Here is a 16,886-nt window from a genome sequence, read left to right on the forward strand (position 1 = left end):
TGAGAATGATGAAACCCTAACCCTTAAGTCGTAATGAATCCCGCGAGCCGCGTAAGCGTGAGCTGTCCCGCACGCCGACACGCGTTTTACGCCGCGTTAAAATAAACCGCGGGTCGAAACGGGTCCGTTATCGGGTTACCGGGTTAACCCGGACCCGACCCGAAATTCCATCCGGGTCACTTTTATGAACCCGAACCTGGCCCGTTTTTCAAACGGGTCGTGTCCAACCCAAAAATTCTGGGTCGTGTTCGAGTCGGGTTTTCGGGTCGTGTCAGTTATTCATAGCCCTATATGCAAACACAAATCCTTATTAGGATTATAATAACATAAAAAATTAAACAAAAAAAAAAAAATCCTTATTAGGATTGATTCAGAAAATCGTTATAATAAAAAAAAAATTAATTCTGAAATACAGTTTTCTCAAAAGAAATTTCATAACTTACATAAATTTGAGCTTAGTGTCAAATGTTATTTTCCTGCACTAACGGCCAGATTGATTCTACTATACTGAAAAATACATTTTGATTTTCAATTTAAAGGTGAATTTTTTGTTTGAATATTCTGATTACAATCTAAACATCCTCATCATCATAACTTATGTAACCATTAAAAAGTTATGCCTCTCCATTAAAAAGTTATGCCTCGCCCTAGCTCCTTCCTGCGGCCGTCTCCGCCTTCCGAGCTTGGTGCTTCTCCTCGTGCTTAAGCGAAGTTCTTTCCTTTTGATTCTTTGTTTCTGGTTTTATGGCTCCTTCCCAACTTAGAGATCCCGGTTTTTTTACTTGGTTATTCTCCTCTTTCATTTAAAGATGCTCTTTCTAGTTCTTCTTCTTCCTCTGTTGCTTTTCCCGAACTTAAGGTTTCTTCGTTTAGAGGCATGCCAGCTCTGTGGATATCGGAGGTGGAAATCAATTCCCTGTCTGTCCCTTTCGAATTTGCTCTCGTGGGAAAATTTCTTGGCCGAAGGCCTTCTCTTTATGCAATTAGGAATTTTTTCTTTAAACTTAAGCTTAATGGAGAAGTTTCTGTCACCGTTCTTAACCAGCAGAATGTGTTGATTAAGCTCTTCAATGATTTGGATTATTGTAGGGTCTTTGCTCATAGATCTTATTTTGTGAATAATTGTTTTATGAAATTGATTAAATGATCTCCTACCTTGGATGTTGAGATCGAGTCTCCTGTTATCCCCATCTGGATTTCCTTTCCAAACCTTCGGTCTCATTTGTATGCCCCGCGTATTCTTCATGGCCTTGGATTGATTTTTGGCAAACCTTTGAAAACGTACTGATAATGCTACCTCTACCGGTTCTCGTCTGTCTGTTGTGCGCATTTTGGTTGAACTTGATGTGTCCAAACAGTTTCCTGATAAAGTTTGGATTGGTCCGAAAAACTCTGGTTAAGTGCAATCTATGGTTTTGGAAGAGTTTCCAGAGTATTGTGTGCATTGTTCATCCTTGGAGCATTCTAAAGCTGGTTGTAAAATTCTTTATCCGAATCTTGTCCCTTCTACCCTTCATCTGTCTATTTTGGGGGTGGGAGGACCTGTGGTGGCTCCGTCGGTTCCAGAGGCTTCGCCTGTTGGTGATGTTTTGGCTGAGATCGCTATGTCTATTCCTTCTATGAGTCCTGCTCTGATTACTTCTTCTATCCCGAATTCTGCTCTACCATTTGTAGAGAATGTTATTCCTGCGAATGTTTTTCCTCCTTCGAATGATGTTTTATTGTCTGTTAATGATAGTGTTGTGGGTGACGTTTCCTCCCCTGCTACCCGTAATGTTGCCAGTGACATGGCCCCTTTAACTGATGTTAATTTTATATCGGCTGGTGAGGCCTGTGAGGGTGTTGATGTTTCTAATTCACCTAGGGTGCGGCCTATTGCTATTCCCAATTTGGGGTCTGTGTCTGGCGCCGCCTCTTTGCCTGGGTGTGTTTGTCTTATAGATGAGGTTGATTTAGCTGTTGATCCTTCAGTTCATAGGGATAGTGAGAGTAATTTGCCTTCTATTATGGGCTTGGTGAATCAGATTGATGCTAAGGGTATGGCTAAAGCTTTTACTGGTGGTGATACTGGAACTATGGATATTGTTGCTGAATTTTGTGCCCTTTCTGAGGGTAATGAACCCTTGTCTAACTCTCTTGAAGAGCCTCTTTTAAATGTGCCTTTAACTTTTTCTTCGAAGGATGATTTGCATTCTAGGATTTCGAGGGACAGTGAGGTGGTTCGGGGTGAATGGCTACATGTTGATAACTTCTCAGCTGATGGTGAATATGGTTATGAGGATTATTTGGACCTCGACCGGAATCTTTTAAACGAAATGGCAAACGTAGAACTCGTAATTCCAAAAATAAGTAATCTTCTTTTTTTGGGTTTGATTTGCTTTTGTGGATGATGATGATGCCCCTCGGAAGGCCATGACTTCGATGCAAGCGACACTTCCTGGACGGCCCAAGCCTGGCAACCAGGTGGCGGCCTGAGTCCTCTTGTATTTGTTTTTTGACCTTCCTTTATGTTGTTGTTATCAGTGATTAGTACTTTTCATCTGCTTAAGCCCTATGTTTCTTAAGGGCTCTTCACGTACTATTTTATTTTCTTAATGAATTTTCATTCTTAAAAAAAATTAAAAAATATAACTTATGTAACCATTTGATTTAAATATGTTGGGGATGGAAGTAAAATTTATTTAAAATTCATTATAAAAAAAGAAAAAAAATATTGGGGATGGAAGTAAAACATCATAACGAAATAAATAATAATAATAGAAATGCAACGGAAAGTAAAGGACACAAAGATTTTATATGGAAAAATTCAAAATCGGGAAAAACCAAGGAGCCACACCACACTAAGAAATCCATTATGAAAATTGAGAAAAATAAATACAGATCCCTCTTCTCTCTCGCTCTCTCCTTGCTTCTCTACATTCTTGCATCATTCCTAACAAAACAAAAGAGAAAGTCAAGTAAATATCACCAAGGGATGTCAATCTTAGGAAAAACAAGAAAGAAAAATGTTCAATCCGCCTCAAAGCGCTACAACGCCAGTTTGGAGCTTTGCAACAGTCAACCTCTCATTTCGTTTGTCTGGCAGTGCTGTGGCGTTGAGAATACAGAGCTGCAGCATTCTGTTCTCTATCGTTTCTCCCAACAAACTTTCCAGCACCGGGTTCTTAGAAGCATAATGTTGGGATGCTTGGATGTTGTATGAAAAAAAAAAAATTTTTGCTTGAGGAGGACCACCCGCACCCCCTCCCCCTAGCGAACAAGATAAATTGAGTTGAGGTCCCTGACAACAATGCAATCTGATTGATCAACACAATCAGATTCCACACACAAACTAACAAAATATTATTATGTAATGACATGTATCCATGATTTTTCAAACTGTGGAAGCGAAGCATGCGCGGAGACATTGATAAGGACTCGAGCATCTGTACAAAGCTTTTGCTTTTTAATCATCCAATTCCTCTTTGAGTTAAATACTTCGAGAGGTTTTCTCACGCATCACTAATTCCATATCTGAGTTTTTTTTTATACATTCGATATAGGAGCAATTAAAATTCAAAACATTTTTAATATTTTAAAGAAAATTATCAGCAAAACTAATAACTTAATTAATTAGTATCTAATTTTTCTTCTTTCCTTTTTATATTTTGTTTCGGATGTTATAATTAATGCCAAAAAATACATATACTGAAAACAATACTTCTTTTGATACGTATTTTTAAGTTAAATTTTGTTAATAACAGAAGGAAACAAGAAGAACAAAGGAAACCTTCATCATCAAAAGAACCTGCAATAGAAGCACCAATAATTTCCCTCAATTAAGAAAAGAACTGTAACGTTGATATCAAAAGAAGATCTGCAATATTAACATCAAAAGTGGACCTGCAACATTAAGAAGAAGATAATTACCTAAAAGTTCTCCAACCTGGTCCAATTATGTTCTATGTTCCTTTAATAATGCAGCAAGCTAAAATACTAGAACCATCATGTTCCTTGCTTAAACAAAGTGTGGCACTTCTTCCTATTCCAACTACTGCACATGTGCTCTTGAGGACCCAGTTGAGAGTGACAGAAAACCATCTATATCAGCTTTTCTTCGTCACAAAGGCAAGATCAATAATTATTTGTTTTATTGCTTTTTTTTTCTTATTTATTTTTCTTTTGTCTATGTATTCAGAAAAATATGGTTGCAAGATCAGTCATGGGGTGGTTAGTTTCTCCTTCAATCACATTTGAAGCACATTCTATGAAGTCTGGACGGAAAGAACCGTCCGGATTGATGCATATTTTGTGAGATTTATTACGTATTTGAACATACACAGTAAATCTCACAAAATACACAGCAAATCAGCAAATACTCACAAAATCAGTAATACTCACAATTGTGTATTTTGTGAGTATTTACTGCATTTTTTAGAATAAACAGCAAATACTTATAAAATATACAGTAAATTCGGATGGTTCATCGCGTCGGGACTCCGCACAAAATAAATTCCCCATTCTTACAACTCTTAACATACTAAAAATAATTAAAATTAAATCTTTCGACTGCCCCAAAAAAATAGATGACAAAAGGACAAAAGCACATATTTATAAGCTCCATATTTTTGGGATTCTAGACACCATATACTTTCTCCAGTCTTGTGAGGCACACTATTCATGTAGTAAAACAAAATGCTGATAGATTTCTTTTTCCTTTCTCTATTTTCCAAAACTTTGCCCTTTTGCTAATCCTTTCATGTCTCCTCTGATGTATATCAAGCCTCTCAAAGGTTTCATCGTTATTGTTTCTCTAAATCTGATCACTCATCCTTTGAAATGCATATGAAGACAGGAAAATCAACCCAAGATGTAGAAATGGGTTCTCCACATTCTTCCATTGTTGAAGAGAGTGATGGCAGCTTATGCTTCTCTGATGCAGAAGATGAGCCATGGCGTTCATCTTCTGGTTCAAATTATTATGAGCGAAGGTCTTCTTCTGCTTCCGGTCATCATCTAAGTGGAGCTTTAGAGTTTTGCAGAAACTCTTGTATGTCGAATTCTTCGATGGAGGTTGACTTGGAGTGTGTGATTTCAGAAGATGATCAGAATGTTCAAAAAAATGAAAGAGATTGCCGGATTTGTCATCTCAGTTTGGAGATCTATAGTCACGAATCAGGCATTCCAATCGTCTTGGGTTGCTCTTGCAAGGATGATCTAGCTGCTGCTCACAAACAATGTGCAGAAACTTGGTTTAGGATCAAAGGAAACAAGTGGGTGATATTCTCAAGTCTTTAAAATTTAGAATGTTGAACTCTTTGTAGTGCTTTTTTTTATAATTATAAGTTATGCATTGTAAACAATATTGCTTATTCATTTTCTTATGGAGAGAAGTGTTTAGTTGTTAACATTTCATTAGCATTGAATTCTACATGCCAGATTTTTTATTTCAGGCTGTAATTTCTTGTAGAAAAAAATCTAGTTCTAACATATAAAAGTGTTTTGACTCACTTGATAGACAGCTTAAAAATTATACTCGAGTTCCGTTTCATCCCTTCTAGTTTGATGTAGTTAGTGTTAGTGTACTTAAACAAAGTGTACAGTCAGCAAATTAGTTTAAACTCTCTATTCTTGTAATCCTCTAATATCGTGACATGTGTAAAGCAACTCCTAGCCATCTATTTAAGGACCTATTCTGTAACCTGTAAAAACAAGAAAATACATATTATTACTTTGCTTTTTACTGTTCATCTTCTTCTCAAGATGTGTTCTTGCTGTTCAAGGAAAGTTTAGAGTTTCTACATGGTATCAAGAGTCTTCCGGTTCTCAAGACCTGGCCATGGCTACTCAATCCGCTGCTTCTTCGTCTTCTACAGCCGCTACCACGACCGGCGCGCTATTAGCTCCGGCTATTCCACCGTCGCTCAAGTTCGTCATTTCTAACTTGAAATTTCTTGTTCCTCATGCGTTAAGCCCAGAAAATTTTCCCATCTGGAGTACGCAGATTGCCAAGCTTTTCAAAGCGAACGGTTTCGCCGCATTTCTTGAATCCAAATCTGCGCCCGAAAATGAAGATCCTCAAATCTGGTCCATTACGGACCAGAATCTTGCAACAGCCATGTGTTCTACAATCGCTCCGTCGGTGCTTCCCTATGTGATTCATCTTGAATCAACGCACGACATTTGGTCTACGCTTCATACTCGGTTCCAATCGTCAAATCGATCTAAAGTAATCCAGCTGAAGCACGAGCTTCACAATGTCTCGATGCAGAATCTCACTATGACTCAGTACCTTACTGAGATCAAGAAAATTGTGGATCAGATTGCCTCGGCGGGTTCCTCGGTCGATCCCGAAGATATCATTATCTACATTCTGAACGGGTTACCGCCTGAATATCAGTCCTTCACTACCTCCATCCGCACATTACAGACTTCGCTCTCTCTCGACAGCTTGTATTCCCTCTTCAATCTCCCTGGCTAAGTTTATAGTTGTCTTATGTGACTGGTTGTGCAGTACATCTATTGCTTATAGAGCTCTGTTCTCAGCTTCAGAAGTTCTTGAGGCCTTGCATTGGAAGCTTATATAGAGCTTCCATTAGTATTTGTTAGCTGAAAGAGTGTACTGTATTATATATGTTCGTTCAAAAATTAGCAGCATATAATGAACATGATCAATTCGTTGCTAGGAAAGAATTTATACTAAATTCCCTGTTTGGGATATCTAAGAATAGTCGAACTAGTTAAGTTAATAGTAAGCTTCAATCAATGAACAATTTTCTCAGTGGAAAAAAAGATTGAACGCTTTAAGAGAGTTATATAATTACAGCAGTAAAATATGTCTTTGAGAAAAATTATCTCATAATACCTAAGATTAAGAGTTTTTTGTTCTTCAAACAATTTGATAACAATGAAAGATCATCATACAGCCTATATTCTAATGGGTAGTTTATGTAAGGGTTTATATGCCATTGAGTCATATATGCTAATTAGGTAGTTAATAAATCATGGAAATGAGAAAAAGCTAACCCAAACACACTGTATTTGGTAGATAATGTTGTTATCTGGCTATACAACTGACAAAAATAAATAATTTAAAAAATTATACTCACCATTGAACATTCAACACATATTAGTAAATACAAAATTGTTGTCATTGTATCTGGCTAAGACAAGCTGGCCGTTTGAATTTGAAAATACAATGTAAAAAAGTTATTACCTTTTTTTTTTTTTTTGCATCTTAGAATATATATGATAATAGAGTGAGTTTATTGTCTTATCAACAATATATGAAAATGTCTTAAATAACTTACGAACTTGTCATAATTGTTATGTTTTGAATCTGATTTTGTTGATCAATCTGGTTGTTCTGTTGCCTCAAACCTCAAGTTTGTTGTTCTTGGTGAGGGGTGTGGAGGGTTTACCTCCATTTTTTTTCATTCTTGGTAGGGGTGTCAATATTTGACAAGCCCCGAAAATTCGGCCCGAACCCAACCCGAAAATTCCTGGTTAAGGTCAACCCGTTTGAGAAATGGAGGTTCGGGTTTGGGATTCTAACTCATTTGTAAAATTAGATAGGGTTCGGGTTGACCTGGAAAGCCAAAACAAACCCATTCTGACCGGCCATTCACCCAAAATCGGTTCGTCAGGTACTCGGATTCGACTTCGCCTCGCGTGACCTCGTCTAATCGTCCTGGAGTCTACTCGCTTAGAACCTCACCCAGGAAGTGCACGATTGGGGTTCGACCTTGCTCATCCCAGTCATGTCACCAGTCGTGTCCACAGACAAGCTCGTCAGTCATTTTCGCTGTCTAGTCGCGTCTCCAATCGTGTTGCATCGCCAGTCATGTTCACCATCCAGATCGCCACGGGTTCTGGTCGGGTCAACTCGTAACCTATGAGGGTTGGGTTTGAGTTGGGATTTTTTACCCGTTTGCAAAATTGGGTCGGGTCAAATAGTAGTGGTTCAATGTCGGGTTCGACTGGAACCCAACCCGTAACCAAATTTTGACACCTTTAGGTATCAGAGTGGGTTCTTCGAATTAGTGGCTTAAAAATCCTGAGAAAAGATCCATGGCATAATTTGGGAATAGGAATAATGTGGAGGATTGTTTAATAACATGTACACCATTATTTAATAATTTCCTATTAGATTAATTATAAAATATGGCATATGATACATATTAGATATTATGCTCCCTTTTTTATTGTTAATGGTGTTAAAACTGAAATCTCATTTACTGAATAGAGTTTAGAAGATAGGGATGTTGCACAACTAAATGTGAAATGCTTAAATTATTTTTTTTTTGTGGTTTAAAATTCAAAAATTACATGCATGTTTCTACCTGCACTACTGGTGCTGAGATATGAGATAGGCTTTGTATTACTTATGAATATGCAAATGAATTGAAGCAATTCGCCTCAATTTGTTATTGTATGAGTACAAACTATTTCATATGAAACCTAATGAGGCTATTTCCGAAATGTACACTAGGTTTATTAAGATAGTGACATCCTTGCATGTCTTAGGAAGGAAACTATCTAATTCTGAAAATGTTATTAAGAGTTTACGTTGTTTGCCTAAAAATTTTGATGCTAAATTCACTGCATTATGTCAATCTAAAGACTTGAATGTATGCTCTATTGATAACTTACTAGGCTCTCTCATTGCTTACGAGCAAAATATGAGCCAAAGACTTTTGATACATGTGATAAAAGAAAGGAGAAAATTATGACGCTAAAGGCTAATGATATAGATGGCTCTAACTCAAGAGCTAATGGGAGAAAGGAAAAAGCTTTAATAACAAGTTAATTCAAAAGCTTCCTAAAGCAAACGCTCAATCATCATCTCAATAGGGGCAAATGTAAGAATGGTAAAAGTAATAAGTTTTCTTTTGACATTGTTTTCTTTGAGTGCATGAAGCCTAGACATTTAAGGTCTAAATGCCCCAATTTAAAGAGCCACCCTATGAAAAAAAAATAGTAAGGATAAGCCTATCATAAGAAGGGAAAAGCAAAAAAATATAAAAAATTAGCAGGGCAGACTTAGCCTCTGACTCATCATAACAGGAACTAGAGGAGGAGATAACAAATCTATGCTTAATGGAAAATGACTCAATTGTGAATTACAGACAATATGAGGTATGTGAGCTTATCAATGATGAACTTTTTTTTATCAAATTCATGATTCATATAGAAAGTTGAAAAAGTAGCATACAATTTTGAAAAATAAACTTTTTTTATTTAAAAGAAAAACATAAAATTTTGATTATTGAGCATTCAACTTTTAAAATCGAGTACATCTTATTAGATAAGGAGCATACATCGCTACTAGATAAATTTAACGTATGTAATGGGAAACATATTTAATTAATAAAATCACATAATTCCTTGAAAGATGAGCATATTGAGTTAGAGAAAACATTCAAGGAGCTAGAAACACTTGCATTAGAATTAGATAGCAATGAGCCTGAATTATTAGTTGAACTAGGCGTTGAAAAGAGTGCAAATGAATATCTATTAAAAAAATAAGCGCATTCAACAAAACACACATGGGCCTATGCATATACAGCCAAAACCAAAGATACAGCATACATCATATATTCATAAGCAAAGGTATTACCCTCAACATAGATTAGTTAACCCATTTATTGGGTTAGGTGTTATTCTTGTGGCATACAAGGACACAATACGCACTTGCAAAATTCACCTTAAAACACGTCTAATCTAGAGGCCCAAAGCATTAGCATCACAACATAACATGCATGGTATACATAGATTTAAGCGTAAGGTGGGATCCAAACCCACTTTGGTTCTCAAAATTGATGTTTGATTAAGTGTGTAGATGTGTTTTCATAAGAGGTCCCATGAGAGCAGATAGTACCTGGACAGTGGATGCAACATCTAACTGGAGATTTGAAATACTCAATGTTGATGGAGATCAAGAGTAAAGGTAAAGTTACATTAGGAGATTGCACTACTAGAAATGTAACACGTGCATGTATCATTGGTAAAATTTTATATAGTATGTGTTAAAATATTTTGTAGAAGAATTCATATAATTTTTTAAGCATTATTCAATTAAGATTAACATTTTAATATTAAATGTATTTCTTCAAAATATCCATAATATTTATTTGTAATAAAATATATTGATTAAGAATTAAGAAATTATTTAGGATTATAATGATAAATTGATTTTTTTGATAAGTAATGATTGTTATGTTCAAATTAATTTTTGAAAATGATAATTGTTAGTTTAAAATATTTTTTAATGAACAATGTGTGCTATTTTGGGCAATGATTTTGGAGTAATTGGTATATCATGACATGCTAGCTTGATGATATTTTGGAAGATCACCTAGTAATTATTAGTTAAATGTAATTCTCAATCATAACCTTTAAACAGAACACACCTATGAAGCATGAAAAGCAAGAAAGGAAACAAAGGTCACCTATAATTCAATTAAACATGTGGTTACACTTAGAGTACTTCGTGTAGATGGATTTGGACCTACCAATACATATGTCTAGACAGAATGAATTTAACTTGTTTTGATGATAACACTAAATACAATAGGAAATGTCTCGTATGGATATATTTGGACATATCAATAAGTGAGTCAAGAAAGAATTAAATTGGACTAGTGATATTCTAATGATTGCACTTAGGTGAAATTGTTGGGACAACAGTGGATCATGTGAAAAATAGACCATCTTTATTTTAAAAAATAGAATATTTAAAATTGTACAATACATAAACACCGTGTAGCTAAAGAGAGTTAAAAAATTGTTGTATGCTGCTATTGAACTTTTAATTGGAAGACATTTATCAAACTCCTCAATTAGGACAGTTTCAACACACTTAGGGCTAGACTATGTGTGATTGACATTAATGCTTAGAGAATTGGGGCAAAGGTAAGTTAAAGTTTGCTTGTTTGTTTGTTTTTTTATTTATGTTATGTATTTTGTAGTTTGTTATTTGTAGTTTATTTTTATTTTCTACACTTTGTTTTGTATTGTTTTTTTGTATTATTGTCAGCTTGTAGATCTTCTTTTTGGTGATATGAAAAGGGGGAGTAGGAAGTTATTGGATGTATTATTTTTCCCTTTAGTGCAGTTTATTTTGTTTCTAGCTTTTGTGTGTTTCTTATGTTTTTGTTTTATATTATTAAAACAAAAAAAAAACATTATAGGATTTTCCCTATTTTTAAGGAAGTCACTTCAGTAAGGGAAAAAGTTAGAAGAAAAATAAAATTACCTTGTAATTCAACCAATAATATTTATCATCATAAAAAAGGAGGAGATTGAGGGCTGTCAAAATCGAGCCACGAGTCGGGTTCAGGTCAAACCCGAAACTGACCCAGAATTATTCGACCCGACTCGAACTCGATCCATTTTTGCAAACTAGTCAATTTTTTAGACCCGAACCCGACCCGCTTTGGGTTCGAGTCGACCCGTCTCGACCTGTAAATCTAACATTTGCATGTTTATTCAACCAAATCCCGTAAATCACATGTTTCTACAAACAGGTCAGTTTTTTAGACTCGAACCCTATCCGCTTCAGGTTCTGGTCAACCAAACCCGACCTATAAGTCTAACATTCGCATGCTTATTTAGCCCAATACTGTAAATCTACCATCCTAGCGCGCTTATTCAGCCAAATCCCATAAATCTGCCCGACTTGACACGATAAAATGCAGATAGCATGTCAATGACGATATGTGAGGCCATGCGACACATCAGGGCAGTTGGCAGAGGCAAAGACAAAGGGTAGACGAGATGTAGGCGCGAGCATGCGGCTTGGTCAATAGGGCAATGCCCGGCCCGATTTTTTAAACGAGTCAATTTGTTAAACCCAAATTTGACCAATTTCACAAACGGGTTGACTCTAACCCGAAATTTTTGGGTCGAGTTCGAGTCGGGTTTTTGGGTTGTGCCAAATATTGATACCCCTAGGGAGATTATTGTAATCCAGGAGCGCAAGTTTGTGTTTTAATGATAACAAATATTATTAGATTGTATTTAATTTCACCTATGTTTTATTATTATATATATTTAATGTGTACTAATATTTTAGGTTCACTATACACCAAGTATTATCAAAAAATTCGGACTCAAGTTTGGGTAGCATATGTTTGATTTATGCAAGAGTCTATAATTTTATTTTTTATTTTCTTAAGTAAATTGAAATAAAATATAACTAATTATATTGTACAACTAACTAATTGTATAGGACTATCATATATTTTAAGAAAACCTATCATTAATTAAATTAAGCAATAATTTGAATTTTAAACTTTATTCTATTAGTATTATACCAACATAATCATATTGTACGATGCTTTAAAATATAATATAATTTAATCCTATGATTATTAATCGAATTTGACTTAATTATGGCTTAAGATTGTACTAGATGATCAACAAATATGATTTTTTTTTCTTCCCGTGGTTTGTCCTAGATGAATTGTGATTCAATTAAACTAATCTTATTGTATTACTATATATTCATTCAAATAGTACGATCAATGATGAAGTAAATTAATCTTATTGTACTAACTTGTAATCTTATACACAACTCTCCTTGGCCTATTGGTTGAGAGCTTAGGCTTCCAACTAAGAGGTCCAAGGTTCGAGTCTATGTGTATGCGTTGTGTGTGTGAGTTTGCCTTAAATGGCCTAAATGTCCCAAAAAAAAATAAAAACTTGTAATCTTACAGTACTTATGACAATTCAATCCGATCATGATATGTCCTATCGTATTGAGCTATCACATGCAAATCCCAATATCTAGTTTTAAAATATTTTATATTATCTTCTAATATTCATTTTAAATAAATTGTAGACTACATAGATATTAAATATCCATATACTAAAAATAAACTCATCCATAAAATTTCTTTTATTTCATCAAAATATATCTATATTACAGTATATGGGTACATGTAGAAGCTACATAACTAAATAATAAATTAGTCACGTCTGTTCAAAAATCAAAATAAGTAAATGCCTATAAACTCTAATTAGTCGTGAAATGTTAATCCATAAGCTCCTTCCCTTTTTTAGAGCCTCAAAATCAGAAGCAAAATTGAGCTACAACAGTTTAGTTGACCACACAAACTAATCTAAATTTTTAAAAATTCTTTTACTAAATATGTTGTTGAATATTTAAAATTAGTAAAATACAATCCAATAAATTATTGTACTGAGAAATGTAATATAAGCAGAGTAGTTATACAATTATAAAAAATAATAATAATGAGCAAATGAATAAATTGTAATTTATATCATAAAGTAGTTTATATCACATTTCTAGAACCCAAATAGAATCTAAAAGATTATAGCCCTTTATGGCTCATTTTGTGCTTATAGCATCATAACATTAATTATAGCGATCAGAACATATCTTAAAGAAGGCATCATAATATTCCCTGGCACAAACAGAATATCAAAGGATTCTCAGATTCTGACCTATTATGACTCCAACCAAATATTATTTAATCACATATGAATATTTTTAATCATATTATAAGCATAATTGAGCTTGTGTTAGAATTTCACAAAATTTCTCTGATGATAGTCAATAGAAAACCTTACTAAGAAAAAATGTACATTTAAAAAAGAATTAGCATGTATTGTGTTAAATATTATTTTTAAACTTTTTATTATACTATAGTAATATTTTTCTGTGTCCAAATAAATTTCTATTCAATAAAAATCATGCAAATTTCAAAACACATGTTGTAAAATTTCTAGAAAATACTCAAAACATTCATAATCTCAAAACGTTTGAAATCTTAATACTCAAAACGTTCGTACTACAGCACTATTTTTTGGAACCAAGATCAAATAGATTTCCAAATCATGTTCAAATAAGTTATTTTCACGATAAAATTTAATAGTTGTACGGGTATAAAATAATAGGTGATTTCATTTTAAAAAAAATCAAGATATATTCCCCCAAGAAAATAAATATATATTTTTCTCTCATTAAGACAAACAGCTTTCTTACTATTTCTTTATAAAGCAATTTGCTATTAAAAAATTACTTTAAAAAAACAGTAAAAAAATCCATCCCAAACGAAGCCTAAATATATTATAAAACATATATAATCAAAGATCTCAATTAAAATTTATTTTCTCAACTAAAACCCTTTTATTTATATGTATAAGTCAAATTCAACTAATTAACTAAGAACCCTTCAAAAACACCAAATATTTTTTGAAAAAAAAAAAAATCTAAAATACCATCGACGCATTTCATAGTAAAACTTATCTATAATTTTATCTATTACATCCTCTCTTAAATAAGACATTTTAACAAACAGAAAAATACATCGTAAAAGACATAATCAAAGACAAACCTTCATTTTCTTCAAAATTCAATCAAATAAAAAAACTTTTATTCGATTAGTAACACAAAATTTTCACATAACGCCAACCTAAAAAGAAAATTTATAAGAGGAAATTGTGACAAGTTTATATAGTTGATAATAAAAAATAGTTTTAGATAATCAAATATCTTAAGCTTGAAATTTTATAGATAGAACTTATAATATTCGGATATGCACATAAAAAAATAATACTTCCCAAATACAATTTTAACACCCGAAGGAGTTCATACCAGAAAGTTCTCACTCAAGAGAAATTATTCTGTGCGGAGATCAGACGGAGAATCCCATTCAAAAACCAACAAGAATATGTCACGTCAGTAGCATTGAGCTGCAGTATCGAACCGCATCACCGAACAAAGAGTGATATGACGTATTCTGGTTGATCTTCGAATATTTAATGCTATAAATTCGGCTTACTCAGAATATATAAAAAAATTTATCAGATTTATGTTCTTCAAACGAAGGAAAAAAAAATCTTGAAAGTTATTTGAACTAATAATTGATAACTGATAAAAGTTAAGTTAATATGCTCATCAATCAAAAAAATATGGGCATAAGATTTCGGGCTAATTAAAAGTAGAGAAATTATTGAAAAAAACATTGAAATTCTCAAATTCTAGTATTATTACAAGCTCTGCCATTATTTCAAGAAACAAGATGGAAGAGAAAAGTAAAAAGATGACTATATTATTTACAAAACCAAACACTCCCCCCAATCCATTAATCTTTACCTTCGATCCAAATACTTCTTTCCTTTGTTCAAATCCAATACTAAAATGTCCAGCAAATTAAAAGTAAATAAAATGAAACTTTCTCGTCTTCTTCCTCAATCCACTCACCCTGTAATATATGTGTTGCTAGCTTTTCTTTCTATTTACTAACTTTGAACTGTTATATGCATTAATAGATAAAATGGGAGATGTCAGTAGGTCCACTCCGATGGCAACCGATCGGCGGCGCCGGCTGGCCACGTTGACTGGTTTATGCTGCTGCTGCGCTTTTGGTTTCCGGCTAAATCGATTCCTGAAACAGATCAAAGACATAACAAAAAGTTAACCCCCTCAGAAAAAAGGAAACCAAAGTGATGAGTTGAAGAAGCTCGCCATGGCTTGGGGCGCGAGGATATAAGCAAAGATCGTCCTGATTCAAGTTCAAAGCTTGAACAACTCTAGCAGGAAGCAGAGCAGTCGAGCAAGCTAACAATTTTTGTCCATGGCAGCATAAAAGAAAACATCTTTAGTAAAAATCTATGAATAATGAAGGTTAAGTGATAAAAGGTAAATAAATAAATAAAAATCCAACCTGGCTGCTTTCTCGGCTTGTTAGGGCTTCCAGGTTGCCGGGGAAGAAACACGCCGGTGCCGGAGGATTCCTTTCGAGGATTGAGAAATACCACATGCATGCCGGAGCTAGCCTGGGATTGCAAAACCGACGGCGAAGCTGAGGAAGATAAGAAGCCAAGCGGACGAGAAACTTTTGCTATGCTCTGCAGTCTTCGAGCAGTGGACAGCTGATTTTTCGTCAGTTGTTGCTGTTCGAGATCGTGAAACTGCAGAGAGGGAGCAGAACGAAAAAAAAAAAAAGATGATTAGATTAGTAGAGAGAAACTACAAAGGAGAAACGAGTTGGGAAATGGAAATTTACTCGAGCAAGTTCAAGCTTTTGCTCTGTAAAAGATCGATTTTGGTAAAATTCATCGCCGGCGCGCTTAGAAGAAGCAGAAGAGTTCTGCTTTCGCTTGATGAGTAGAGAGTTGAAGTCTTCGTCTTTGTGGAGGAACGACTGGGCAACACGCCGGGAGAGCGCTGAAACAGAATCCCCGTTGCTGGAGTGAAGTTCAGGTGGCGAAAGGTTGCATTTGTCGCCAGCGATGAAGAGATCTTCGTGCCTGAGGTCGGGCAGAAGCAAAATATCAGAGGTACTGTTGAGAGCCTTTGCCATGGTAGCTCGTCCGGGCGTCAGCGAAGAAGCAGTGATAGAAAAAGATGCAGAACAGAGGATGGGCAGGGGAGCTTTGCTGGTTTGTTCTGGGCCCTTTGGAGAAAAAAATTTTTTTTTCAATTATTTTAATATATATTTTATGTTATACTATATATTTAAAAAAGAGAGAAAATAAAGTTGTCCTAAAAATTGCTTTATTTTGCGCTTATCATTTTTATTTTATTTTAACTCCACCTAGTCAAAATACAATGATTGTGGTGACTTTAATAAAATATTTTAAAATTGCTTTCTATTTTTTTTTATTTTTTTTAGAAAATTGAGGGCCAAAGCCCGGATAAATTGAATCACATGGTATTACAATTATAAAAAATAGTGAAAATTACAAGTATATAGACAACTATATCTTGCAAAAATCCAAAAAGAAAAGGAATCAAGCAAGAAAATAAGAACTCAGGAAAATAAGGTCTACATCAAAACATCACTGCACCGATTTGTGTGATAAGTCAACATATCCAGTAGAAAGAGGGCGTAGGTTGCTCGTAGCCATATTAAATGGCGAAAATGGGCCATCAC

The 16,886-nt window shown here is 34.5% G+C and overlaps 3 protein-coding genes across 5 annotated transcripts; 2 read left to right on the forward strand and 1 right to left on the reverse strand.

The window, feature by feature from the left end:
* The first annotated feature begins 613 nt into the window (after positions 1-613).
* Positions 614-5,426, forward strand: LOC114579197. 3 transcript variants are annotated; one of them, XM_028693141.1, is made up of 2 exons: positions 614-2,463; positions 4,831-5,426. In XM_028693141.1, exons 1-2 carry the CDS (start codon positions 2,413-2,415, stop codon positions 5,275-5,277), a joined length of 498 nt encoding a protein of 165 aa, XP_028548974.1. In that variant the 5' UTR covers positions 614-2,412; the 3' UTR covers positions 5,278-5,426. The 3 variants fall into 3 exon arrangements, with proteins under 3 accessions (XP_028548974.1, XP_028548972.1, XP_028548973.1); XM_028693139.1 differs by lacking the exon at positions 4,831-5,426 and adding an exon at positions 3,744-4,364; XM_028693140.1 differs by lacking the exon at positions 4,831-5,426 and adding an exon at positions 3,964-4,364.
* A 207-nt stretch (positions 5,427-5,633) lies between these two features.
* On the forward strand, positions 5,634-6,566 carry LOC114579191. Its single transcript, XM_028693094.1, has 3 exons — positions 5,634-5,683; positions 5,743-6,432; positions 6,494-6,566. The coding sequence occupies exons 1-3, from the start codon at positions 5,634-5,636 to the stop codon at positions 6,564-6,566; spliced, it is 813 nt and encodes a 270-aa protein (XP_028548927.1).
* Positions 6,567-14,978: 8,412 nt separating this feature from the next.
* Positions 14,979-16,394, reverse strand: LOC110104803. Its single transcript, XM_020834062.2, has 4 exons — positions 16,017-16,394; positions 15,675-15,921; positions 15,476-15,568; positions 14,979-15,395 (listed from the first exon to the last, which is right to left on the reverse strand). The coding sequence occupies exons 1-4, from the start codon at positions 16,311-16,313 to the stop codon at positions 15,295-15,297; spliced, it is 738 nt and encodes a 245-aa protein (XP_020689721.1). The 5' UTR covers positions 16,314-16,394; the 3' UTR covers positions 14,979-15,294.
* Between the last annotated feature and the right edge of the window lie 492 nt (positions 16,395-16,886).

The sequence above is a fragment of the Dendrobium catenatum genome, unplaced genomic scaffold, assembly GCF_001605985.2.
Source record: "Dendrobium catenatum unplaced genomic scaffold, ASM160598v2 fragScaff_scaffold_231, whole genome shotgun sequence".
NCBI lineage: Eukaryota > Viridiplantae > Streptophyta > Magnoliopsida > Asparagales > Orchidaceae > Dendrobium > Dendrobium catenatum.